The sequence below is a fragment of the Larus michahellis genome, chromosome 4, assembly GCF_964199755.1.
Source record: "Larus michahellis chromosome 4, bLarMic1.1, whole genome shotgun sequence".
Classification (NCBI taxonomy): domain Eukaryota; kingdom Metazoa; phylum Chordata; class Aves; order Charadriiformes; family Laridae; genus Larus; species Larus michahellis.
The window spans coordinates 42,121,865-42,149,466 of record NC_133899.1 but is presented as its reverse complement, the minus strand read 5'-3'; the positions used below and the strand labels follow the sequence as shown (position 1 = coordinate 42,149,466).

At 40.4% G+C, this 27,602-nt stretch overlaps 2 protein-coding genes across 5 annotated transcripts in view; one reads left to right on the top strand and one right to left on the bottom strand.

The window, feature by feature from the left end:
• The window catches only part of WDHD1 (WD repeat and HMG-box DNA binding protein 1), a 29,251-nt gene extending 13,937 nt beyond the window's left edge, over positions 1–15,314 (bottom strand). For 2 of the 3 annotated variants that reach the window (XM_074584250.1, XM_074584252.1), the window contains exons 1-13: positions 15,233–15,314; positions 14,670–14,758; positions 12,532–12,643; positions 9,626–9,777; positions 7,339–7,450; positions 6,758–6,808; positions 5,731–5,826; positions 4,094–4,186; positions 3,636–3,742; positions 2,022–2,157; positions 1,651–1,846; positions 1,281–1,471; positions 484–668 (exon numbers count right to left, since the gene is read on the bottom strand). In XM_074584250.1, coding sequence (XP_074440351.1) covers positions 484–668; positions 1,281–1,471; positions 1,651–1,846; positions 2,022–2,157; positions 3,636–3,742; positions 4,094–4,186; positions 5,731–5,826; positions 6,758–6,808; positions 7,339–7,450; positions 9,626–9,777; positions 12,532–12,643; positions 14,670–14,746 — 1,508 coding nt within the window. In that variant the 5' untranslated portion in view covers positions 14,747–14,758; positions 15,233–15,314. Of the gene's footprint in view, positions 1–483; positions 669–1,280; positions 1,472–1,650; positions 1,847–2,021; positions 2,158–3,635; positions 3,743–4,093; positions 4,187–5,730; positions 5,827–6,757; positions 6,809–7,338; positions 7,451–9,625; positions 9,778–12,531; positions 12,644–14,669; positions 14,759–14,868; positions 14,962–15,154; positions 15,200–15,232 lie in introns of those variants that run through there. The other variant, XM_074584251.1, reaches the window with a different exon arrangement.
• A 35-nt stretch (positions 15,315–15,349) lies between these two features.
• Positions 15,350–27,008, top strand: SOCS4 (suppressor of cytokine signaling 4). Of its 2 annotated transcripts, XM_074584254.1 has the most exons (3): positions 15,354–15,587; positions 21,787–22,981; positions 26,347–27,008. In XM_074584254.1, the coding sequence occupies exons 2-3, from the start codon at positions 21,886–21,888 to the stop codon at positions 26,352–26,354; spliced, it is 1,104 nt and encodes a 367-aa protein (XP_074440355.1). In that variant the 5' UTR covers positions 15,354–15,587; positions 21,787–21,885; the 3' UTR covers positions 26,355–27,008. The 2 variants fall into 2 exon arrangements, with proteins under 2 accessions (XP_074440354.1, XP_074440355.1); XM_074584253.1 differs by lacking the exon at positions 26,347–27,008 and having other exon boundaries at positions 15,350–15,587; positions 21,787–24,263.
• Positions 27,009–27,602: the final 594 nt, after the last annotated feature.

Here is a 27,602-nt window from a genome sequence, read left to right as displayed (position 1 = left end):
GAACAGTCTAGCTGGCCAAGCTGCTTAAATCTTTTTATGGTTCTCATAAACTTGTGTTCTTCACACTTACAATTCTTTGGGTATCTCCAAACATGTCTCCTTAGCAACAGTGTAAAAAGAAACAGCATAGCCCTTATGATTTATCTTTGATCTGAGCAGACTGGAAAACTATTGTTCATGTTTACAATTTCCTTTGAGCTAGCAATACATGAAGTTTCCAGTATATATATATATATATATATTTGAAAAAGGGATTAAAAAAAAAATCCTCAGTAAACAAGACACATCTATCAAGATCCTTGAAGTCTTCAAGCGGGTGGGTGTGACAATCCTCATCGAAAGTGGCCCCATAAATAAAAAGCACGATCAAAAGCCAAAAAAATCTCAAAAAGGGAGAAAAGTTGAAATTCAAAGACGAAATATTTGGAACAAGGTATGTGTAATCCCACACTACGGGTTTTGCAGAGCAAGGCCATGGCTTACCTTGCAAGTTCCTCTGTACTCTCACAGGCCAGTAAAATCGCTTCAGTGGAGAGGTCAGCCATCGTGTGATTCAGAGAGTTCGGCAGGTGTGTTGCATGATGTATGGAAGTATCATGAAATTCTATATCTATAGCATTGTCTTGCTCATCATTGTAACAGCGAATAATACCAACAGAATTCCATACCTATTAAAAAGAACCCCCCCAAAAAAAAGCCCAATAAATCAAGCATACTGCCCTAAAGCAGCCTGCTATAACTTTCTCATCTGAAACAGCAGGTGGGAGGCTGGAGGAATACTGAAAACTTGTCTTCAAAACTTGTCCCTTAGTCAGGACTACTAGTTTCTAAAACAGCTGAATTAGGCAGAAACTAGTTCCATTCTCATTGCTAAGCCATCTTTCTCCTTACAAAATTAAGTGTGAAGAACTTGCAGTTAGAAAGAAACAGTGGGAGATTAATGTACGAGCCTTAACAGCACAAAAACCACCCACAAGTTCTGTCTAAAAAATAATTTAAAAAAAAAGACTTGTTAGAATTCAATAGCACAGGTACAAACTTTATAGCTTGCTTTTGTCTCAAAGCCAAGTTTTATTTTTACATCAAAAGCAACCAAAATACATAGCATAACATTATGCAGTCTTTGCATTAACACAAAACTACTTTCCACCATTTAGCTTCACACCATGAATTATTAAAAAATCAAAAATCTTGGAAAAGATTAGATTACAACACAGCAAGAACTGGACAACATTAACAAAGCAACTAGATCTACATAACCACACAGCAGCGAGATTTACCATGAAACGATGCATGAGATGTGCAGGAGTGGAGCCAGACTGGAACGGCTTTTGCTTGGGGGTTGGCATTGGCCCATCATAGAAAGGCTGCTGTGTAGATGATGGTGGTAAAGCTGGAAAGCCATCAGTCTGATCATCATCGTCATCTTCCTTTTCAAGAAGATTGGCATTAGCTTTTATCATCCCAATATCTAGATATTAAAAAAAAAAAATACATCTTACACGTATTATTATGACAGAATATATGTAAAAAATTTAAAACGGTCGAGATTTCTCCAGAAAAATAAGTCAGAATATATCTGAGTAGGATGCTAAGAGATTGTCTCAGTAACAGCACTAAAGAGCTCTGGAAAATGAGTTCATTCTGTACCTAGTGAGTTATCATCATCATCAATATTTGCCCGTCTCGGATGGCCTGAAGTTCGCATAAGGTCATCATCATCACCGTCATCTTCATTAGCTCCAGCCTTTGGGGAAGACTGTGGCTCAATCATATCTCCATTTAAATAGTCACCATCTTCTCCATCAAAGAGATCATTGTAGTCTTTTGTCACTGTACTGGCAACCTAAAACCAGGTTAACAATTATCTTAAAACTTCTTTTGGACATGGAATTCAAAGAATGAATTCAGACACAAGACAGAACTTCAAACGCACAATACAGAACATTCAATATAATTTGGTAACCTAAATTATCGTGTTGATTTAAGAAATAACATGTTAATTTAAGAAATAACCAAACCTTGTCATTTGGTTTCTTTCCATCACCGACATTTTCCAACAGCCCCAGATTTCCCTCAGTATCTGTATAAGCGATTTGCCTATATTTGGGGTGCCACGCCAGTCCACAGATTGTGTAATTTTTCTCATGCTTCATCCTAAAAAGAATATAAAAATAACGGATTCTTAGTGAGCTTTTCAGGGCAGAAACCTCCCCAAGAGTTATTGTAAAAAGTGGTAATATTTACTAATATGAGAATGTGATGTTACAGTGATGTTACACATAATAAAATAATTTATGGGTTACCTTTAGCATAAACAGCTAGTATAAAAAAATCGAGCAGGTCTTCCGTTTCTATAGAGGAAATGACTTAAGCTTTAAAAATCAATCAATCATATTCTTAAAACAACAGCTTCCTGATACACGTGGAAAAGACGAAGTAATTCCCCAGCAGTCATACATTCCAGAACCATCCAGTTATAAAAAGAATATTCAGTTGTTTCTCTTTAACTCATCAAACTGATGAGTTAATCTTCTATCTTTTCCACTCTTTATTCTCACAAAAAATCCTCCCATTAATTATTTACATAATCTGGCTTTAATTCTTCTCATAGGCGTTACAGTAACAATCATGTTTCTTACCCAAAATATTCAGACAGATAAATCATCCCTTCTCCTCTTCTCTACTACGCTTAATCATACTTTTTTGTCTTCCCTTTTTTTTTTTTTTTTTGTGAGAGAGAGATGCTTTAACTAACCAAGATAAAGTGCAATTTGACCTTTTTTTTCGCACAGATGAGGATAGCTGGCTGGTCTATCTGTGTTTCCCTCTCCTTTTAGAAAACACACCTTAGTGCCAATGATCTTGGGGTTTGGACTGTGAGGAAAATTTGTTTCCATCAAAACTATCCCTTAATTGACTATTAGATTAAAAAGTAATAAAAGATATTTGCACACAGAAAACTAGACTATGGAATTAGCACAAAATCCATGTTCACATCCCTTTCCTATTCTATTTCTAAGAATGTAATGTTTCCTTACGCAGAAAGGAAAACAGTGTATCCCATGAATGAGAACGCACACTGGATATGGTGGGGGAAGGCAAAACAACGCCACATTTCTACCTACCACCAAGAGTTCCACTCTTGTGGAAGCTGCTTCCTTGTAGAACATGGAAATGATATGGCAGCCCTTGAATTCCCTTCAGCACATGAACTGCGGTATTAGTGCACCTCACTGGGGTTGCACAAGAGAAGAGCCCTCCTCTTGCTCAAGTCTAGGCCAAGTGCTGGCCCTGCCTCCCAGCATCACCCAGATCTGACACAGACCTTTTGACCCGCATGCTTTGGGTCCCTCTCTGTGGATGTACTCCCTGCCCCACCACCAGCTAGGAGACCATACACGAGGCGAGGTAAATGGGATTCCTCAATCTGAGCCTTCATCCGCTGTCTCCTGGGCTGCTTGTTTTCAGTGGGACATGAGCAGAAAACTTACAGATTTGCCCTGTAAATCTTATTAAGGTTTCTCAAGAAGCAGAATTCTACATTTGCACAAATAAGTTTTACAGAAAAGATAACAAAATTCTATTTCAAGAAAAAACATGTACTTAGGGATTTATGGAACAACACTGGATACCTCTCTATGCACTCCTGGGTTTCCACATTCCACACCACTATACTCCCATCCACACTTCCAGCTGCCAGATACTGCCCACAAGGAGACCAGGCCACAACATTCAAGGGCTAAGGAAAAAATAAAAAATAGGAAAAAAAAATATTACCGATGCGCACACAGCATTAATATTCTGAAGCTTAAAACAAACAGATGTTCTTCAGACACAGTTGGTAATTCACCGGTAGACCTTAGAGATCTAGTGGGTTACCATAAATGAAAGAGGGGAACCAGAGCCACATAAAGACGTTTGACATTCATCAAGTATCTCTTGCCTTGTTTTCCAACATAAAATAACGGGATCAGAAATAAACTAGAAAACATGAGCAACTGTAACCAGAGGGTGGGGTCCAGAAGATAATTTCTAGCAGAATAACATTTAATTTATGGAAGATTTACAAGCACCTGGTTTATGTACCCACCTGTGTGATGAATGTATCCGATAGATTGAACTGACTATCCCAGGTTTCTCTTTTGTATAGTTTAACGACTTTATCTACAGGAATTGCCAGGAACTGTTCAAAGGAAACAAGAATCAGGCAATTTAGAACAAGTTATCTTTCAAACAGAACATTCAAAGAGCTCCTTCATTCCCAATATTTAATGGTTCTCTAGCATCCTAGCAATGCCAACTGAGAAAGTAAATAAAGCTGAAGTAACTTGAATTACAAGGTTCTTTAATGCTTTCCACATGCAACATAGCGAAGTATGCCCATTTTTATTTTAATCTTCATTTCTTTCTGGCAGAAAACTGAAGATAATGACAGCTGCACCGTAAGGTTAGAAGTTCTTATTTATGAAACAGCTAACATACACGTATAAATAGTTTTCAATGCTGTGAGCACAAGGCTTATGTTCTTTTCCCTCCCCCCCCAAACCTCTTCTGATCAGGTCAGAATTTCTCAATAAACCTTATTTGAACAGCGGATACCTGAAATAGCTCCTTTCACCTCTCACAAAACTACATAAATGTTACTGCCTGTTTATTTTTTTAGGAATTGGGTTTTTGAAAGACTTCTAACAATTTGTTTTGTAAGAGAAGCAAGAAAACTACTTACATTTCAAATATGGGGGGGGGGAGGGTGCGTGTGAAGAATTAGCCTAAAACTTAAAAGTATTTGTTTTTATGCAATATGGATATTGAAACAATTTGTACTGCAGGTGACGTCCTCTCTGCCACAGGGAAGTTATACATAATGCTATCATAGCAGCCAGGAATTACAAGAGTGGACATGGGTAGACAGACACAAAGGCTAAGTCAGGGAAACAAGATTATTCAGGTAGGAACTGTGAGAAAACACCAGAAAATACTTTTTAGATCCAGTATACTGGAATGCCAATAAAGGATTATTAGGTTCTGCCACACTATTACTACAGGCAAGAATAGAAAAATTGTTTTATGGCTTCTGAATGGCCAACTTTCGCTCAATTCCCTGTACTTTACTTTAAGTATGGCAGGGCACACCTCATTTCATACAGGTTCGCATTTATCTGCTCCTTCCTCCTCTCCCCTCTGCATTATCAGCAGCTGCAGAGATGTTCCAGGTTACACACTACAGAGACACCTACACAGCTATACGAACCCCCCAGCCCATTTTGGTTAGGGAGCCATACATAGTGCTATTGCAGCACCACCCTTACTCACAACAGAATCAACTTCCTTTTTCCAGTGAAAAGAAAGGGAACAACTTACTAAGCAAATATTTACAGAGCAAGATTACCAATAGGGCAAAATTTAAGGTAGAGAAAGACTTAACTCCTTTGATGCTCTGTTGTGAGCAATTTGATTATTTCCCTCAGGTACAATGTTCCTTCCTATTCAGCGCAACATGAGTGTTTAACACTGTTTTGGGCTGACAGCTGGCCTACTGCCAAACACAGTCTGGAGCTTAAACAAGTAATCATTTCCAGGTTTCTATTTTTCCCAAAAGTGAACTTTACCACAAATATTTTCCTTAGTCCCAAGAGCTGCAATTTGGGCTTGCCCAGATTGAATTCTACTGTTGGACTCACAAAGAAAAAAAGAGGATTAAAATGTGGCTAAAACGATGTCACTTACCTTCCCACTGCCAGGTTGCCAGCCAAGCCTGCAAATTGATTTAGCATTTATCACATCATTACATTTCTGCAGCAGTGGCCAGCTTGTTGTGCACGTCTGAAAACAAAATATTAAAAAAAGTGAGTTTTCTATCTGTGTGAAAATCTACTGTATAGTACAAATTCTTAAAGGAAAACTATGTAGAAAAACTAAAATACTATTTTTGGAACTGAAATAATCTCTCATCCAAACACAATGATACATTCTGCCTTAAAAAAAAAAACGAAACAAAACAAAACCAAGAACAAAACCCTGAAAAAATACCTTGCCAATATAGACCTGAAACTATTTTAATCACAATACAACTACTTGTAACAGAAACAAGATGGAAGAAAAATGTTATCATCGTGGCCATCATCTCAGTGATCCTGCCATATGAAATCCGTACCTCTTCCCAATCTTGGGTCAAAGTAATCATGTTCCTAATGAGTCTAACCAACCAGATCACTTATAAAATAAGATACTGTGTAGCATCTTAAAACACTATTCCACCTTCACCAGTCAGTCTACAATCCTGAAAATTATTCATTATTTCATAGGAAGCTTGATAAAAATAAATAAACAAAAATATACCTACCTAGTTGTTTATTAGAATAAAAATCCTTCCTTAATCCTTACCCATTCAGCAATGAGCTGAAATTCTGAAACAAGGCATCTGATGTCAATTGCTATCTGTACACAGAAGTGTTATTTCAGAATGTGCTGAGGACAAAACACACAATGTTGGCCAGTGAAGAAAGATGAACGGAGGAAATCAGGGATTCCACAGACAGGAAGAAGAATCCACAGCTACCCAGGCAACATTTCATAATCAGGCTTTGGAATTTCTCCCAGAAGTAGATAAAAGTATTCTGTAAAGTGTAGTTAGATTTCCTCTGCAAAAAGAAAACCCTATTCCAGTAGGGTTATTTCAGTCCAGCTCTTCTCGCTGTCTGTGAAATCCTGGGCTCCTTATGAAACACTTAACCTTGAAAGATAGACCTTTTACCTGATCTGCTATTTTCCATACTCTGACAGAACCATCACAGCTCGCCGATGCCTATGTAAGAGATTTTTGTAAACAAATTAATAATTAAAGACATTGAGAAATTAATGATATAAAATTGCAAATATCCCTATTACCAATGCTACAGGCATATAATATATACAGTTTTAAAAAGAAAGCTTCCCTGTTTAAAGCATTTTAAGACTTAATACTTTCTAATACTGTCATCTTGATAATTGTACTTGACTCTAAACTACTGCAATTACAAACTCTTGCACTTCAAGTGAGCTGCTTATTCACAAAAGCAGCTCAATATTAATATTAAATTTCTTTAGTGAGCCATCTTTTTCTCTCTAAAATCAGATCAGCATCAGATTCCAGAAGAACACAGACAGTAATTGAATAGTAAAGCAAAGTTCTCCTGGGAGGCAACAAGTTGTCACACATTCCATCACCAGTAAGGTCAGATGAAATGAAATAATCTCATGTGCCCATTCACCTTTTTTTTTTTAAAAAAAGTATCTATTTTCTTTCCCAGACAAAAGAAGATTAAAAGCATAAAGTAAAGAAGAAAGTGTTTTTACCAGATAAACATCCCTGGGGTCAAAAGACAGGCTTAAAACAGGAGCGTCGTGTCCTCGGAATGTTTTCTGCTTGCTGCTATCAGTCACTTCCACCACTTTGACCATAAAGTCACTGTAGATCACAACAGCACAGACATAAAAGTATTAACATTGGTATTAACAATGACAAACTATGCATTTACGGCAATAAAAACTGGGCACTAACTATCTTTGGGGGAAGTTAAGGCTCTCAAGGGTACAATCTAAGGGAAAATGAGAATCTTGAGGCTTACTACAACAGGAGCAAGGACAGACTACTTTTTTTTTTTTAATCAGAAAATAATTTTTGTTCATGTCAAAGTTGATAAAGTATGGTTGCTCTTCAACGAGGATATTATGTACATACAGACCATATACCTGTTTATCTAACCTCTGCTTAGGTACCAGAGAGCTGACTTAACAAGAACTATCTGTTCAATGGAACCGATATTAGTTACTAAAACTATTTAGTTATGTGTTTTTTTAAAAAAAAGACAGAGCAAAAAGTTTATTTTGTGACTTTTTTAAACAAGATTTTTAAGACCATCTAGTGTATCGGATACATTAACAGATTTTTTTACAACTTTATTCCTTCCTCCAAAATTACAGACATTACTGCAGTTTAACTCAAAATATCAATGCCAATTTCTAAGCCCAACAGCTCCTGTGACAATCTTTCAGTACCACACTCTCCTACTTCACTGCAACACCCTCAGAGAGAAATTTAATTTTAGGACCTAATTCTATTGGGTTAACCATTACTTTAACCATATTCAGAAACAAAACCTCAGTTCTGCCAACCATCTAATGCTAACCAAACAGTCATAAAAGGAAGACAAAATATAAGCTCTGTTGTGAGACAACTAAAATTACACTAGCACTCTTAAACAACACAAGACAATTTTAAAGAAAAAACAATCAGGCAATAGGATACTTTTGATTTATTTAAGAAGCCACACAACTATTTTTCAAATAGTTCATGGGAACTTTGGCAGACAGTTGGATGTGAAACTTATATAAAACTGAAGTTTGTAGACTTCATGACAAAATGGACAACTAAACGCAATTCTTAGCTGCATTCCTTCACTCCATGGCTGTCACCTTCTCCTTCAGTATGTTACAGAAGATCTCATCGAGAGGTGGCCTCACAGTCTTAGGAGCTCTTTTTCCTAATGCGAGAGCCCTGGCCAGGCTGCAGAAGTACCGGGTTTTTGTAAAAGTTTTAGAAACAGAAAAGAGTTTGGGGCCTGCCTAATCTTTCTAATCAAACTCACATCCTGGGGCAGAGCTATTCCCTCAGAAACAAGCACTGACAAAGAGCCCAAACTCATGATCCCTGTCAGATTTAGAGATTAGAGTGGTTACTGCCCCCAGTTGTCCAACCTCCTGGTTTTGGTGGAACTGGTGTGTCTGCTCCGCAGCTGCCAGAGTTCACAGTCCAGCATATTCATCCAAATTGCTTTCTAGTTCAATTCACACTTAGAGGAGCCAGGGAGCAGATGCAACGCTCTCCCATCTCTATTGTGGAGGACAAATTCCAGAAGAAAGGCAAGAAGACAGCCTGGGTTAGCTAGAGCTGCCCAAAGAGTTTGCCAAATCCAATTAAGAATCACCTAAACCTTAAATAAATTTAAAAAAAAAAAATATTGCCTGCTTGCTATTTTGCCATTTCTGTTACAGGACTGGCATACACTATGTAAAAGCAAACATGCTGCCCTAAGAAATTAACTAAACTACGCATTTAATTTCCCTCAGGCAAGTCTTGCAACTGTCATCTGTTATCATTTGGCAGAACGGTGATGATACTGATGCCAGAGAATGACTCAAAGCTCTCACACAAATCAGAACCCCTCTAACTTTTGCACGTGTATATACATCTGCATCCCCGTGATCCTGAACAGTTAGGACATTATCTTTAGCACACGGTAACAAAACGCTTGGTGCTGCAATGAGATCCATATGGGCAAAGACGTATGCTTATGCATTATGGGACTGAAAGCTGAAAACACTCAAGTCTAAAGAAAAGGAATTATTTCACAACACCCCAATTCCATTTGAAATTATTTGGTGGATCAAATGTCTCTCAGAGCATTGTTTTCTAAAGTCCTTTCCATTCCTTTCTTCCCCTCCACCCTGCAGAAGACGTTTTGCAATACTTTAAAACCCTCAGAGGTATGTGGGTTAATGATCTCTTTGGAAAAATGAGCCTGTGAGGAAGTTGCCAGATTTTGAACAACAGCAAAGCTTCTCCTTATCACATGTAGTTTACCTAGATCCAGCAGCAATTTTGGTACCATCACAATTAAAGATGACGTGGTTTGCATTCGTGGTGAAACGAGTAAGGATGCCATCTGGGGCTCCTTCAGGAAATGTATGTATCTGAACAGTATTGTTTGATACTGCTGTGATCAGTCTTCCATTCTAAAAACAAAATCCATCAAGAGAATTTGTTAGTTAAAACACATTTATGCCCATGAAGCCAAAAAAATTGCTCTGGTGTTCCCAATATTTGGGTGGATTAACTTTACTAGTTCCAAAAGAGGCCTGACAATAAGAGTAATAGGGAAAATATTCTTTAACTTTTATTTCTTCCCAAAAAAAATACAGACAAGCACAGTAACTTTAATACTTTATCCCTTTAATCAAACTAATAAAAAGTAGAAAAATTATTCTCTTACTCTCAGTCCTGTAGAAACACACTGCCACATTTAATACTGAAATATACAGAATTCCTTACGCTAACTACATGGTAATTTACTGCATCAAGACCTTCCCAACCTGTATCTTTACTAAAATAATGAATAATTTCAAAGAGAACTGTCTGATCTTCTTCCAGTGGATGGAAAATTTACTCCTCTTACAGAGGCGAGAAAGCTTTTAGACCCAGAAGAATCTTGCCTCCTATTTAGATTAATACGCTGCAGTATCAGGAGAGGGCACCCTTGGACCAAACGTCTCAGTTAAATGCCACCAGGAAAGATGAGAAGTTCATGAACTATCACTTAGTTCTTTGCAGAAAACAGAAGGCAGATGTTGACTAAAAATGAATCCAGATTAAAAAGAAGTGCAAAACAAAGGAATAATTATCCTGTACTAGGAAAAGTAATCTCTCTTCTCCAAGTGACAATACTATTCCTCAGTTGTACATAGCAGTAAGTTTTTGAAATACATAAATAAAGAAATGCCTTATTTCCTTTAGGAGATTTTTGTTTGGTTTTGGGGGCATCTCGCCTTTTTTTTAAGTTGCCTAAAGTTATAGTAAAAATCCTGAAGATAAACAAAGCAGCAGCCAGTACTGAATAACCTTACTTAGTAAGAGATGAGATTTATTACCTAGATTACATCAAAATCTCAGATCAGTTCCTCATGGCATTTTCATTAATGAAGAATAATTTTTTTAAATAAGATTTCCTGAAGTGTCACAAAGCATTCTTAATCTCATTGTTTAATAAAAAATCCCTCAAAAATAAAAGCACTTTACAATAAACTTAAGAGCAGAGAATTATTCCTACTGGTGTCAAAAATTAAAACCAGGATTTTTCCTCCTCCAATAATAGTTTTAGGAATTTCTGGCTCTGCCTCTGATTTGCTAAGAGAACTCATTCAAGTCACCTCACTTGGTTTGTGGAAAGTAACGTGAAGAAAATAAAAAACAAAATACCCTAAAAATCAACGATGAAAACAGATTATACAGGTATTGAGGAATAGATACATGAGGTATGTTAAAAGTGGTATAAGAAAGGGGTTTCACTTAAGGCAGTAGTTCTGAATAAGGTTTCAAATTATTATTTTAAAAATACAATACATATATGCCAATTTTCATTTATTTCCTCTTTCATACTCCTCTCCAAAAATCACAAATAGTTGAAAAACAATTTTAAAATTTTCCTTTATCACTGCAATGTTAACTACACGATATCTGTAGAACTGATGTAGACTTCTAGGATTCCTTTCTTCTGCAGTTGCCACAAAGACAACATTTTAGACCACCTATTCCTAATGTAATATAACAATAATTGCACATAAAGGAAATACTGTGTGAATTCTCAAGCTAAATACATAAAATTGCATTGTAAAAAGAATTAATTTCTATTATACAAATTCAGATAGGTAACTTACTTGCTTTATTTTTTACAAATAATGTCTCCTGCAAGATATAGAAAATGGAACTGCCTTATCATTAAAACAAATAGAGCCAGTTATGTTTAAAATGCCAGTCAGTCAGACTATAGTACTGCCTGTAATCAGCATTCTCACAAATTGGTACAATTTATGCAAACAAGAATCCTGTTCTCTTCTGACTTTGGGGATGGCAGCTCAGAGGCATCTTTGAGCTAAACGACAATTTTGAGAGCAAAATATCAACTAATTATTAAAAAGTATTACTAAAGCATTACCAGACACTGAGTTTGTGAAAGTAATTTTTTGATTAATATAGATTATAATTCCTTGGACCTTAAAACAAGCCCACATAAAACAACATCTTGGGGTTTTTTTCCTAATACTCGATGATCACATCTTACGCTAGGAAACTTTTTACAACTTCTCTCACATTGTGAGAAAACACTAAAACGGCACAAACAGTTCACTGCATAATTAGCTCAATCTGCTGGGTTTGCTTCTCAGAAAGGAGATCAAAGTCAGAAATGAGTGTAACTGAATGTGAAGGAAGAGGAAGGAAAAAAATATTACAGAAGTTTAGCATAAGAAATAATTCCTCTACAATCCTGTATGGGGTAAAATTAATTGTCAGAAGTATTCTTGGTATATATAAAATACTTAATTTTGTTAAAATATTCAAAAAGTCTATAGGCACAGTTAATCAATGAAATTTCTGTGTATTTCAGAAAATTATGTTTGCAATACTGCTTTAGTATTTTCACTTTGACATAAAGGTAGAATATGTTCATATGCTCAAATTTAAATACCTGACACTCATTAAACAGTATTCAATTTATTTTTTCCATACATTAATCTGAAGACAAAGAATCTACATAATTAACATATATCAGACTGAAATGCACTACATACAGTATTTTTCTTGCCTTTTTCTGTATATTATCCCAGTATGTGTTTAATGTTACCCACACAAGCAGTAACCCTGAGCCTGAAAATCCAGCATCTTTATCAACACCAGCATGACACAACTTAGAGAAGTTCTGTTAACGGCAATACCTTTAGAGCGCAGGAATAGGCCTTTTCTCCCACATTAATGGACTTTGGATCATCATCATCCAGGTTTTCCCAAATCCTAACATCTCCATCACTGCCACAAGTTACAATACAGCTGTGGAAAGACACAGGATTTGTTAACATGCAGGAACGGAAAGGACGCCCACCTGTGACTTTCAATCCCAACACGAAAATGTTACTTACGTGTTAGGAAACACAATACATACTATGTGATACAGTGAATACCTAAATTTATTATGTCTAAGTAACTTACTAAATGTGGGGAGGGGAGGAAATCCCTCTGGTAGCATAACACAGTACCTTGAGTCTCTGATAACTGCCTACGCCTTGCACCCATCTGAACTGACCCTTAGATATTACTGGCCAATCCATTTTTTTTTCCACGACCTAGAGCAAATTTTTCAAAGGACTTAATTAGTACTGATTTCTCTAAGAACTGGGCATTTAATTGCTTCTTAAGACTTCAAAAACTTACCTTACAGCTTATTGCAAAGTTGAGGGCAAAACTAAGAGTGCTAATGCGTACTTGACTGAATTTTAACAAGCTTAACGTGTTCCAGGCCTACAGAACCCTTAAAAATAGTTAATACGGAATTCAAGTTTGCTGGAGTTAACTTTCACAATTTGAATGTAGTAAACGATAACCTAAAGTCACACAGCAAACATACAAAAGCTCGCATGCGATTTTTAATTAAAGACATTGTGAATCTATAATCAAGCCTTACATTCTTTTTTTCTGAAGTTGTTTGCAGTCCCAAAACAATTCTAATGAAACAGCAAAATGTTACAAAACCAGTTGCAAAGCTATGATGTTGCTCTTCTTAGTTCTGTAAGGGCGGTACTTCGCCAGCAACACAACACTGTGTTGATATTGACTATATTGATGCTGTCCAGCAGTAGTGGACCAGTGGTGTTCAGCAGAAATATCTGCATCTTTTTTTAAAGATTTGCATTGTAATGGAAAACAAGGCTTTTTTGTAGTCACAGGGGATTGTTATTAGACTAATTCTTAACAGTCCCCTTTGTACCAAGGCTAACGAAATAAAGAAAGGAATAAGAACCAGAGTCAGTATGCTAAGTCAGGCTTACCCCTTGAGTTCATTTTCAGAGGACTTGTTTTCTGGTTTATCATTTATTTTTAATCAATATAAAGTAAATATTTGCCATTATGTTTTTATTTATACATTCAAGAACTACTGCAAAAATAACAAGAAAAGATAGCAAGCCCAATACTGGATTTCTTCAACTATATTTTTAATTTCTTAGTGTATATATGAACATATTTTCTCCCACACTACACCAATTTCTGCTAGATGCTGTGAAATCACTCTTATAAAAAGTACATGTAGAGATTTTATATATATAAACACACATATACTATATATACATATGCATATATATTGGCTTACATTGAAGTTTATGTCAATAATCTCAAAATTCAGGGCATCAAACTATACGTCATATAGCCAGTTCTCAACACAGGAAAAAAAACAAAGGATTTGTCAGATCAACCCTGGCCATAAATCATAGAATCACTGAACAGTTTGGGTTAGAAGGGACCTTTAAAGGCCATCTAGTCCAACTCCTCTGCCATGGGCAGGGGCATCTTCCACTAGACCAGGCTGCTCAGAGCCCCGTCCAACCTGGCCTGGAAAGCTTTCAGGGATGGGACATCCACAACTTCTCTCGGCAACCTGGGCCAGTGTCTCACCACCCTCAGTGTAAAAAATTTCTTCCTTCTATCTAGTCTAAATCTCCCCTGTTTTAGTGTAAAACCATTATCCCTTGTCCTATCCCAACAGGCCCTGCTAAAAATTTGTCCCCATCTTTCCTGTATGCCCCCTTTAAGTACTAGAAGGGGCTCTAAGGTCTCCCTGGAGCCTTCTTATCTCCAGGCTGAACACCCCCAACTCTTTCAGCCTGTCCTCACAGCAGAGGGGCTCCAGATCAATTTTGTGGCCTCCTCTGGCCATGCTCCAACAGGTCCATGTCCTTCCTATGTTGGGGGCCCCAGAGCTGGATGCAGTGGCTGGTACAGAAGCTCCTGAGGAAGCCATGAAGAGGAACAAGACCATCGCTCCCCCAGACCACCCCGGTCTCTAGGAATCTGAGGCAGTTACCTTCCAGTGTCATCAAAGCAGACATCCGTGTGTCCCTCGGTGTGGCCGTACCGCATTGGCTTTTGCTCAGAAGGCATCTTTGCTCTCACCTGTTTAGTTACAGAGGACAAAAGGGAGAGAAATAAAATATTTTTTTTAAAAGAAAAAAAGCTTCAGAAAGAGCCTCAGATGGCAGGGATGAAGCTGCTGGGACACCCACCCACCCACGGGGCTGAGGACCCGGGGCTCAGCTTAGGCCAGCCTGGCCTAAGCGATGTGGGACACGGTGCCTGCACTGCCTTGCAGGGCCCGGCTGTGGAGGTGAACCGTGAAAGAAAAGAAGTGTTAAAAGGAGGGGAAAAGGGTTAAAAGGGGGGAAAAAAAGGGTTATAATGGGAAAAAAACGGGTTAAGGAGGGGGGCGGAGGGGGTGAGGGGCCTGTCCCTCAGGCAGCTCGATGTCCGGGGCAGGCCAAGCCAGGCTGCCCGCCCCTGGAAAGGACCGACCCCCGCTCCCCGCCGCGCCGGGAAAGGGGCCGAGGTGAGGGGAAGGGCCGGGGCCACACCACTCTCCCGCCCGCTCACCGCGCCAGCCCCGCCGCCCGCTTCGAGCCTTCCCGCGCTCGGCCCCGCCGCCGCCGCCGCCGCCTGGCCCGCCCCGAGGGCCGGGGCCGGCCCCCTCAGAGCCCGGGGCGGGGCTGCGCGCAGGCGGGGCCGGGGCCGGCCCTGGCCGGCCGGGAGAGCCAGGATGGCGGCGGCGGCAGGCGCGGCTGGGGCCGCCTCACAGCGACTCTGCTCCGGCGGCTGAGGAGAGCCGGGCTCCGCGCCGCCTCGCTCCGGCGGCCCTCCTCCTCCCCCTCCCGCACGGAGGGTCAGGCCGCCCTGCCCGGCCACTGAGGGAGCGGTGTCCCCCGGGGGAGGGCAGCGCTATCGGCCGATCGTAAGTCGGGGTCGGGGGGAGCCGGGAGGGCTGAGGCGGTGTCAGCGGCCCGGTCAGCGGGGTGGGCTCCGTCCCCCGGGGGGGACGGCTCGCTTTTCCCGTGGAAAACCGCGTGTGGGTGCATTCCCCGTATACATATCTCCATTTATAGAGTGCATATATGTTTATTGTATATACTTATGTACATGTATTTAATGGCAGTACCGCAAGAATGGCGAGGAAAGCCCAGACGAGGGGTTTATCCGAAATCCCCTACAGCAGAGGGGTGGGGGGGGGCTGGGGAGCCCTCGCAGGCGCCCGGGTAAAGCAGGATCAAGCCCATTTGGAGATCGTTATGGTAATTATGGAATTACTCTGTAATTATAGGCATCCCGATGCCCGTGCTAGATGCAGTTGTACTTGGGCAGGTAGTGATTGCACTGCAAAAATCATTAAGCTCTCATGTGCCGGAAAAATTGGAAGAAAGCATCACGGCTTATTTCTTGAAGGACAAAAAAATGTTAAATCTTGACATGCTTGAAATATGGAGAAGAATTTGGAGTTCTCTGTCTTCCCTTTATATAGCTTTAATGATCTGGTCCAATTTATTCCTGCTTCTAAGAAAAATTGCTTCCAGGCAAACCCCTTTTATCTTCGGTTTTGCTCTGCAGCGGAGTTCTCGGTGGTTGGGGTGAGCAGAGTGATTTATTTATATTGGAAATGTGGTTGGGCTCTCTATAACAGTCACGTTGGTACTTTCATGAATGAGTAAGTGACAAGAAAACAGAGCAGGCATGCTTCTTTAAAAACAAACAAACAAAAAAAAGCCTAGATTTCATTATTAAACCTGCTGGAAGCTGTACAGGGACATGTTTTCCATGGGTGTATCCTGACATATTTCAGTAAATCGTGATTTCTGGTGAGGATAACGTGTTCTAGCAAAATGTTTCGAGCTGAACTGCTTATCAGATGAGTGGGAAGAGCGAGCTATTCTTACAGTAGCCTTATTGCAAGCCGCTGCCCGGGATGGAGACCAATGCATGTCAACTGTATTTATTTTTATTAGTTTAATTTGCGGAAACTCTTGTATAAACTGCATCTAAAATATTTTATAATATAAAAACCATTTTAAATTCAGTTCTATGTAACAACTAAATTCATTGCCTGGAGGTGGGATAACTGTTTGAACGGCATGGGAAAACTGGGGGTAGGATTTTTGGGGGATGGAGGGATCCAATGGTCCCTTGGACAAGGGACTGCAGGCCCAGTGGCTTTGTCACTTCCGAAAGTGGCATGGCATCAAATGCAAGGTTATTCTTTAAATCCGGTCGGGAACTCGACCTGCTGCTGACTTGATTAATAGGTGTAAGCGGCTGCGAGCAGAGCGGCAGGGCGGGAGCCGGGAATCGCGCTGCTCTCCTCTTCGGTTTCTGGGTGGAGCACCAAGTGTTGGTCATGGACCATCAAGCTTTTACTGATTTAGTGCTGCTGCGGTCTGCCAAGCGCTGCCTGCCTCTCTTCTTCGAGCACATGAGCCGAGTTTCATTAAAGCAGTAGATATGAGCAGCCCTCACCTTTTGGCACCTGCTTCCAGATCGCTTCCACCTTCTGGGTGAGAATAAAATAAGCCCCAGCATTGGGGGGGATTTATCCTTCTACTGTTCTGGGATTATACAGACCTAGGACAAACCAAGGATATTTCCAAGTAAGAAGCACTGTGTGGATATCGTTGATATCCTTAGACAGTCACTTTCTTTTGTGTGCCTGTGATTATTGCTTTAATTTGCTGGAAAGGCCTCTGGAGCCAAGTGTAGGTATTTTTGGATGGTATCATAAATCAAACTAAACATAGTCAAAACTGAAGAAAAACGAGTTAAGACGGAGGAATTGAGACTTAATGTTATCTGTAATAGGTTGGGCTTTTTTCCAAAATAAATCAGTAACAGCTCAACTTCAGTGGAAGGTCAGGTTTTAAAATGTGGTCTTGTGGCCAAAATCTAATTGGGCGAAATTAATGAAAACAGCATGTGACCGGTGAGAATTTTTTTAAATAACTTTTATGTAAGTTGAAAGAAAAAAAGAAAAAGTACTCCAATTTATTATGGCTTCCTCTTCTCTCTCTTCTAGAGCTGATAAAATCCTGAATATCAACTTCTGTAACAGTTCCAAAATTGATTTATTGTTCTTTGTGGGAGTCTCCTTTTCTTGTTTAATTAGAGGTGTAACACAGCGATGCTTTGGCTTTTGTGTACTTGGACAGAAAAACTTTCAAAGTATTTCCTGGAAGGGCCGTGCAGCCTGGGAGCCCTGGAGAGGTGGTGGGACCTCCATCCTCAGAGGTTTTTGGGATGTGGCCGGACTGTGCTGTGCCTCCCCTGAGCTGGCGCTGGCAGCGGTCCCGCTCCGAGTGGGAGGAGGGGCTGGACACCCCCATGTCTGCTTCAGATGGTGCTTTGCTGGTCTTACATACAGGATTCTGCTTCTTCATTATACCGAAACAGAAGCAGCTTGATGAAGAGGACTTGGAAGTACTGGGCTAGAGGCAAGGGTCCAGCGCCTCAGGACATAAATATCTAGTTAAAGCAATTCAGTGTTTATTGAATAAATTAAAAAAAGGTCTGTCTACGCTTATAGTTTTGATTGCCCTATTGAAGTTATTGGGTACTTGCTGCTGATTTAATTAGACATAGGGTGAGGCTGTAACTGTCTTATCACAGCTGCTGATTGCAGCCTACCTCTGGCTAGGAGGTAACATTGTTATTGCCTCCAAACAGCTACTAGACATAGCTTCTAGTTTGGGCTTGAAGTTCTAGTGTTGAGGCATCAGCGCTTGAAAGAAAAAGCATCTTGTGCAGCTGTCTGCGCCCCCCCCTTTCCGCAGCCTGGTGAGCAACATGCCTCTGAAGGAGGGAGACGTGCACATTATAAAAACAACAACAAAAGCCACCCAGCACTCTGCTTGTCCTCGGGGACTGTAAGCTGTGACAGTGTTGGATAACCTTGAACTACAAGCTGGATCCCGTGGCCCAAAGTGAACTCCACTTATCCCTGCATGTTGCTTTACTTTTGCCATTTGTTTAGGAGTAAGACTTTTCAAGCGTAAGGGTTTTGTCAAATCTGCCAGTTTCTGAGATGCCCAAGGTACCCCCGTGTAGAAGGTGGCTTTTGTAGGCAGGAGACTAATTATATCTACCAAAAAGATCTCAGGACCAATGCATGTAACCTGCACGGTGCTGGACTCCTCCATTTAACCTTGCCCTGTAGGGAAAAGTACACTCTGTGTTCCCTCTCTTTTATCCTTGCCCTTCTCTCCTGCTCTTTCAGTTGCACTCCAGCCGTTAATGGATGTATGGTACATGGCATTTCCCTTGGATGTTTGCAGTGAAAGGAATAGCTGGTTTATGTGGATAGCCTGCAGTGGTATTACAGCACTGAATGCCTCACTGCCCTTTATGCCTTTTTCTTTCCGACACACGAATTATTTTTGGTCCCTGTTTTATTCGCGGGGCTGTGAATCGGGGATTCGGAAAGGTATGAAGGCATGACCCCTTGTTGGTAATGACAAACAGTGGGATTTGAGCACCTAAATACACAGTGGCCAGTGCATGTTTCAGAAGGCAGCTTGTCTGCGAGCACACGGACATTTATAATGCATTTGGAAACAAAGGTTTTGTCTCCTGAGTCGCAAACTGAACCACCAAAAACCGTCCTTTACTCTTCCTTCACAAGGTCAAGTTCAAAACTGGCTTTAGTAAGATGACATCCCTTTTTCTTCATCTATTCTGTGCTCTTTTCACGGGTCTAGCGTTATGTCTGATTAACAATTAGTGCTCTGACGTGGCAGAGCTGGCGCCTCAGTTCCAGCAGCCTTCAAACCCCAGGGAAACAGCTTTCCGTGTTGCTGGCTAATGGTGCGTGTCTTACAGCATCACGTGCTATTTCTCCACTTTAAGTTTCAGGGTTCAGGTACCGCTAGCGATTCGCGATAGAAGAAGGGTACAAAGTAGAAGGTGATTTTACAGTTAAATACAACAACAACCCAGAAATAGACATAAAACACTGAAATTATTTCAGTTGCAAGGCTGAATTTAGGATATAACGGGCCTTTTCAGCACTTCTGGAGTTTGTATGTTTTGCAGTTTTTAATTAGAAGCCCATATTCTGTGTATTCTTAGTCCGTATATTGTCTGGATATGCAGAATGAGATAATTAAAGGTTTTCAAAACTCGTATCCTAACTTTTATGTACTTGACTTTGCAACCTCAGTGATATCTCTCTGTCCAATTCAAAATCCCATCCATAGAGAGTTAATGTATTTTACCACAGGATGAATCTAGAATAACATTTTTGTCTTCAGCAGTTGCTTCAGGTTATCACCAGGGTAAATGAATTTATTTTTTTTTCTCTTTTTTCAGTCGTGGAGAAAATTCAATGCTCCAATCTAATTTGTTTCTGGATGAAAAATATAAATGTTGCAAAAGCAATCAATGAATCTTGGTCTAAACAAAGGTGTTTCGGGTCTCATATACAAATATTGCCTTTCTCCTACCTGCATTGCATCCTGCAGTGTGTTCACTGAAAAGTGGTTTGCAAAATCCTGAGAGAAGAAAAAGAATTCTGTCTTTGGTTTGTAATTGCTGGAATGTGGACCCCATTCTCTGATTCCACTTGGTACCAGTGAGGTACCATTCATCTAGGTTACTCTAATGCCATTTTTTCTCCACATATTTGCAATATTTTACCTATCTTGCCCTCCTTCCACGTTTCTGCGTCTCCTCCCTTTCCCTCTGTTTTTCTTTTGCCCACAGCTCTCAGGTTTGTGGCTTGTAAATAAGGAAAGCAGTGTCAAAAATTCCTGGGTGAAAGTTCCATCTGGGCTGCGTTTGGCCCACAGATTGCATGTAAGCCTTTTGGCACGGCAGCCTCATTCTTGTACTGAAAGCAGAGGCTAGAACTCAGCCTGCGCAGCCTCGGGGGACAGCAGAGAGGTTGTGTCATGCCGGCTAATCCTGATGATGAGAATGGATTGAATGGAGAGAGGAAGTGGATGCCCTTTTCTTTTCCTGTTTAGTATTTACCACGTCAATTACTTTAAAAAAAAAAAAAAAAAAAACAACATGCAACAAAAAATTGACAGCCAAAAAAATCAGTGGAATAGAGGAGCTGTACATCATTTTGGTGCAAAGGCATCATGGTACATGATGGGAAGTATTTCTACATTCTGCCATGCCTTGGGAGAGTACAGCATACGTAACGTGTTGCTATCCATGTACCTTGAAAAAATTCTGCTCTACTTTCAACTGAGTAATCAAAGGAGGATTTTTTTTTTCTTTTTCAAAGCACAGCATTCAAAAGGAAACCTCTTATCTATTTGAGAATTCAGTATGCTTTTGGAAACAAAAGAGAATGAAATCAGCAACCGTAGGTCTCAGAGCAACACTGATTTTAATAATGTAAACTTTCTTCTCTAATGAGGAATAAGCAGTTCCATCTTTCACGGCCTTTTAAAATTGCTTTTAGTAAGGGACTGGATTTGGTTTAATCCTTTTCAGTATGTAAAGCCCAAGATATTTCAATCCCTTAGAGGCTCAGTATTTTCTAGCGCCATTTGAAAAGGCAGAGGAAAACAGCTTTCAGAAATTGACAGAATCTGTGACTGATATAATTTAATTTTTTTTTTTTTTATCCAGAAAGTGACCCAAAAGTGTCAGTTAAGAAACAGATCTCTGGCATTCCACCCTGTGGATTAGTAGCAAACAGGCATATCATCTAGGTACAGTAGCTCTTTGTACTCTGACCTAGTTGTTTCTGTTCTGGCTTGTTCCTTCTTGAAAAGTTATTTGGAAGAGATGCAGAATTTGCTCAATAAACAGCTAAAGCAGCATCACCTGCCACGGGAAGTGCTTCCCTTTAAAATGGACCCTAGCACAATAGGATTGCCGACACCTCAAACTGTCTGCTCTGCTGCGTAGTCAGAACAGATACTCTGAAACCACCTAAAATGGTTTATTCTGGAGGATGCTTTTCCCAAGGAAAGGTTAAGAGAGCCTTGTCTGGGATCACGCCGGTATTTGTGGGGTGTACTAGTGAATGCAGCTGGATCATATTATTTTTACATGGTTAGCAATTAATTGTCGCTGTTGTCCTGTCTACACCTGCATTGCTCTTGCGTTGTGCGCATGCATAACTGTTAACTTAGCTGTCTTTTCTTTTTGCTTAGGTATTTCCAGAAAGTGCCTTGAGGAAGCTTCCTTATGTAGAAAAACCTTACAAGAAACACTGTGCGCTTTCTGGCAACTCGTGAAGCAAAGCTGTCAAAATGGCTGAAAATAAGGACGCTAATATTAAAAACGCAGATGTGAGACCCAAAAGCAGCCGGAGCAGAAGCGCAGATAGAAAGGATGGTTACGTCTGGAGTGGAAAGAAGCTCTCCTGGTCTAAAAAGAGTGAGCACTCTTCTGATGCAGAAACAGCAAGCGCCGCAGGAAGATCAGGTAGTAGTTTAAGGAGCCAAGAGAGGAAATACAGCTGCTCATCTATCGAGCTGGATCTGGACCGTTCGTGTGGTCACAGGTTTTTAGGCCGATCTCTCAAACAGAAGCTGCAAGATGCTGTGGGGCAGTGCTTTCCCATAAAGAATTGCAGCAGTCGGCATGCCTCAGGACTGCCATCGAAAAGAAAAATTCATATCAGTGAGTTAATGCTAGATAAGTGTCCTTTCCCTCCGCGCTCAGAGCTAGCTTTTCGGTGGCACTTGATCAAAAGACATACAGCTCCTATAAGTCCAAAAACAGAAGACTGGATAATTGCTGATTTATCCCAGCAGGAGGAAAAGGAGGATCAGCTGCGAGACGATGAGATTGCCAACGGGGGAATGGACTCTCCCTCCCCATCCTGCGACTTTACTGACAGCGGTTCCTCTAGGGGTGATTCGAGGTCTGAGTTGGTGACAGGTAGGGTGGTAAGGAGCAGTAAAGATGAGAGCGATATGGACTCCGATGACGAAGTTATAACACTGTGCACAAGTTCTAGAAAAAGAAACAAGCCCAAATGGGAAACGGATGACGAGCTTCTCCGGATGGAAACGCCTCCGAAATACCATACGCAGATTGATTATGTCCACTGCCTAGTCCCAGACCTCCTCCAGATCAATAACAATCCCTGCTACTGGGGAGTCATGGATAAATATGCAGCTGAGGCCCTGCTAGAAGGAAAGCCAGAGGGAACATTTTTGTTACGAGATTCTGCCCAAGAAGACTACTTGTTCTCTGTGAGCTTCAGGCGCTACAGTCGTTCCCTCCACGCGCGGATAGAGCAGTGGAATCACAACTTCAGCTTTGATGCCCACGATCCTTGTGTCTTCCATTCTCCTGACATCACGGGACTCCTAGAGCACTACAAAGATCCAAGTTCCTGTATGTTCTTTGAACCGCTTTTATCCACTCCACTAAACAGGACTTTTCCTTTCTCTCTTCAACATATATGTAGAACAGTTATTTGCAACTGTACAACTTACGATGGTATTGATGCACTTCCCATCCCTCCATCGGTGAAGCTGTATCTGAAGGAATATCATTATAAGTCGAAAGTTAGAGTACTCCGGATTGATGTCCCAGAGCAGCAAAGCTAGAAAATATTTTTATGAAAGAATGAAATTGTCTCTAAGCAGACAAATAGTATGTTCAGTCTTTCTTCCTTCTGGTTGTTCTTTTTTCATAGCAATTTGATTTTTTTTTTCTTTTTCTGCAGATTATTTAACACCCAAACTAGCCTCTCTCTAAGGCTTTTTTATCCAAATGTACTTTGAGTCTTCCCACCTCTCTTTTTTAAGAAATTATATTCATTGTGGGCTTTTGGTACTGTTCCCAAACTAGAGTTTTACAAAATTTCAGGTAGACTTTCTGATATTTCTGTAGATGGGTAGTCTTTAGATCTAAAACGCCTAAAAATCAGTTTTGAACTTGATCTGTCTTTTATATTGAATTTACATACGTTGCTGACATGTTTGAAATAATGCACTGTTAACTAAAGATTGACTCATCTGTATTTTCTGCATTTCTTTTAAAATGAGTGCCCTAGCCTCTGTGCGTGTGTATGTATGTCCGTCTGTATATAATAGAGTAAATTCATCAGTCTATTTCTAACATTACTATTCCTAGCAAAATGAAGTTTGAAAGAGGAGATGATCTTTCTATAAATACATCAGGGGACTAAACACCAGGGAGGGGAAAAAACAATTCAAGTTAAGGACGACACTCGGTACGGGAACAAACGTGTATGAACTGGTTGAGAAAAGATTTTTGGTTGGAAAGGAGGAAGGCTCATCATCGTCAGAGCAACGGGGTTCTGGAACAGCTTTTCATTTTGTATAATAGCAGTAAAAAGCAAACTACTCATAAACTGGGATTTGATCAGTGTCAAGGGATAATGATGCAGTTACTTGTGATAGATGGGACTTGGACTTGGTAACTCTATTTCTGTGTTAGTATTTCATTATATGAAATACCCAGTTTTCACTGTAGGAGCTGCTGCTTCTGAAATGACAATGCATGGAGTGCGAGGGCGAGAAGGAAGATATTTCCTTAAAAATCTGCATATTAAACTACCTGATCTTGCATGGTTGATCCTGAGGTGATGATGAATAACTTTCTTACTTTGTTAGCAGGAGGGTTGCTTTTTTAAATAAGTTTAGTTTGGAAAAAAAAAAAAAAAAACAAGTCTGCAGATTTTTCTTGCAATGTGAAGCATTTGGTCGAATGGCCGCCTGCCAAATTCCACGTACAGGAAAACCATGCATGGATAATGCTCCTAAAAGCATTACTTACATTACATGGATAGGCAGATCTGCTGCTGAATTATTGGTGAAATCCCAGCGAGACTCTGGGTTGCTGTTGCTTTCCAGGCTGGCCTCGGGGCACAGCTGCGGGAGGTGCAGGGGTGACCCGCAGTCCTCTTGTCTTCGCTTGTGGGTGCTTTATCTCCTCCTGCAAAACTGGGCCCAGAACCACTCTGCCAAAAATACATGAAAAGTACGTGAGATGATGTAATTGTAATACAACAACCCCACTGTTTCCTTCTCCTATGATCACAGGGAGCATTTGTATCTTGAGATGCTTTTGAAACTGAGACCCCCAAGCCTGAACGTTACAAATGTGCTTAATTTCATGCGTGCAAAAGATCTTATCAAAAAATCAGCAGTTTCCCATGTTTGTGATGAGGTTATGTGTGCGGGCAGGCTGGGAGCAGCAGTGCCGTAGAGTCTCACTCCCAGATTGTAGCCTAAGACTAAGCAATATTTCTATTTTAATCTTTTAATTTCACCTTGTATGGAATCCTACGGATTTCTGGACATCAGATCTGTCCTGCAAGCTGGGTACCGGGGAGTTAGCAAGGAAGCTTTGCTATGCAACTCCACCAGGGACCCGCCGCCCTGCCCTTGTGTCCCCCCCCGCCCTGAGCAGAGAACACCCTTTCCACTAAACTGCTGTCGCTGTGATGATGTAAACAGATTTCCAGGGACATCTGCTTAGAGACCAGCCCGTTTATTTTTCGCTGTGTTTGAAATAGGTTTTGAACTAAAGTCTCCAGGGAGAAAATGCTAACGCATCAATCTATCGCGTCACACAGGGATGAATACGCTCCAGGACAAACTCTCAGCTGCTATAAGTCAGTGTGGCTTTATTGATACGCTTATAACAGCTTATACCAGCTGAGATTCTGCCTCCTCCATATGCAAATGATAATTGTATGACTGATGCCAGAAGAATTACCCTTTTATTTTGGTAATCTTCTCCTTGTGCTGCTTCCATTCAACTGACATTGCCTTTTGCATAAACTGTATTTTATCAAGGACAGCTTCAGACTAATAAATCTATTTTTCCCTCTATTCGTCACTTCCATTTCCCAAATACAAAGTGAGGGAGCAGCGGGGATCATCTTTGCTCTGCTCTTTTACGCTGGGCCCGTCAAAGGTCCCTTCCGACCTAGACAATTCTATGGTGGAATGGTGGCCTGTGATTTGCCTGGCTGCAGTAGGAAGTGATAGTATCTATCTGGTTCAAAATCCGACTTCACAGAGTGACATCAGAGATATTTGCAGTCTGCTTGATTAACATTCTCTTCCAGAAACTCCTAATTAGGGCAAAAGCTCACAATTTTATATAGAGATCAGCATTTTCATTATTTTTATCGCAAGACCACAAAAAAATTATTTTGACCACAAGCCCTACTTGCTTTGGAAGTTAGCGAAGGCCACCGCCTCTCAAAATCATCAAACATTTTGTCCCTTCAAAATGAAAGGCCATGAAAGAACCTTTTTTGGGGTATGGTACCCCAACTGACTGTGTTTTCAGCGCTGTTCTGGGTGCAGCCTACATTGCTTTGACATTTGTTGGTGCATCACTCACCCCAAAAACGTCTTGAGCGCTCCAGTTTTAGGAGACCTATATAATACAGCAGTTGAGGGAAGGAGGCATGGCACATAAAAATAGTGCTTTTGGACTGTGGGCTAGTTAGTTGCATTTATTTAGAGAAATCATACGTAGAAAATATTGATGAATGGCGTTTTGTCAAAGTTCACCCTATTTTTTCTCGGTTTATTTGTCCGGATCATGTCTGTGTGACATATGTAGTTAATGACATGAGTTGTGTGTACGTGTGCAGTCTGTGAGAGATCCATTTCATGAAGTAGACATTTTTTTATGAAATATGAGAACTCAAAAGGTCTATTTTGCTTAAATCCATGTCCCCTTTTTTTCTCTGTTTTTTTTTTTTTAATAAGCCTTGTAGAAATTAACTGGTTTTACAATATGCCAAGAATGATCATCCTGAAGTTTTCCTCCCAGTGCTGTCATTAACAGTCTTACTGGTGCTGCTCGCTCCAATAATACTTTATAACACCTCGCATCTCAAGTATGAGCCAAAGATAACCAAGTCTTGAAGTTCAGTGTTGAAGCCCTCTAAAAATTAACGTCCGAAACAGGGTAAGAACTTCCGTTGTCTAAGCCCAAGCTCTTGCAAGACAGAGACCCCAGGTTCTTCAGGGTGAAGATTAAAAGTGGAGCAAGGAAAGGTGTGGAGATGCGTGGAAAAAACACAGGCTCAAGACCACACAGCATGTCGGTGGCTGAGCGAGGACATAATCCAGAGGTGACCCTGGCTACAGCCCCCCAGTTTTGGGGTCCCCAGCCAGCTTTGCGTCCGGAATTGTGTCTGCATGACGCCGTTTGTATTGTTTTGAAGGCGGTTCTGTAGGAGGAAAGTAGAAACACAGCGTATTGAATCGGTGTGAACAGCTTCTGGTAAGAAAAAAGATCTGATTTTGATAAACTATTTTAATATAAAGGGGGGGGAAGGTCAAGGTCTTGATGCACGCTGGGCAAACTACATATACAAGCTATTTTTACAGGATGGTTTTAAAAAAAATTAAACGCTCTTTCCATTAATGATGTTCTCTGGAGTTTGCTTTTGCCTGAAGTGACTTTTTGCAGCTCTATAGTAATGCCAGTTGCTGGCCCCGCACGGTCAATACGGAGCAACTTCAGCTCCGTCAGAATCGTTGATGAATTTGGGGCAGTTGGTGTATCCAATAATTGGGAGTCCACGTTTCTTCTCTATTTTCCTATCCTCAGCGCTCGTCTTGATGAAATCCAGGGTGCATTTGGAACAGGGTACGTGTATCTATAGTAGCATATCCAACCTGAAAAAAAATAAATGAGTGATCACGATTTAAATGCTTTCCTTTTAAAGATGCTGGTGTGTTTCCAATATAAAGAAGAAATCCTTGCATGATGCAGTCATACATGGCCTTACTGTAAAATTGACATGCTCTTAAATAATTAAAAAGGGGGATACTTTAATTTTGAAAAAGGATGCTAGAGGAAGGAGGTTAAAGGAAGCTTTTAGTCATCTCTAAGGTTAGATTTATTGATCTAGTGATCAATCCCTTTCTCTTTCCTGAATTTAAAGCTAATGGGAGACTGTGGTCAGAGATGAGTGGCTTTTAGTTAAGGTTTTTGACTCTTATAAATAATACAA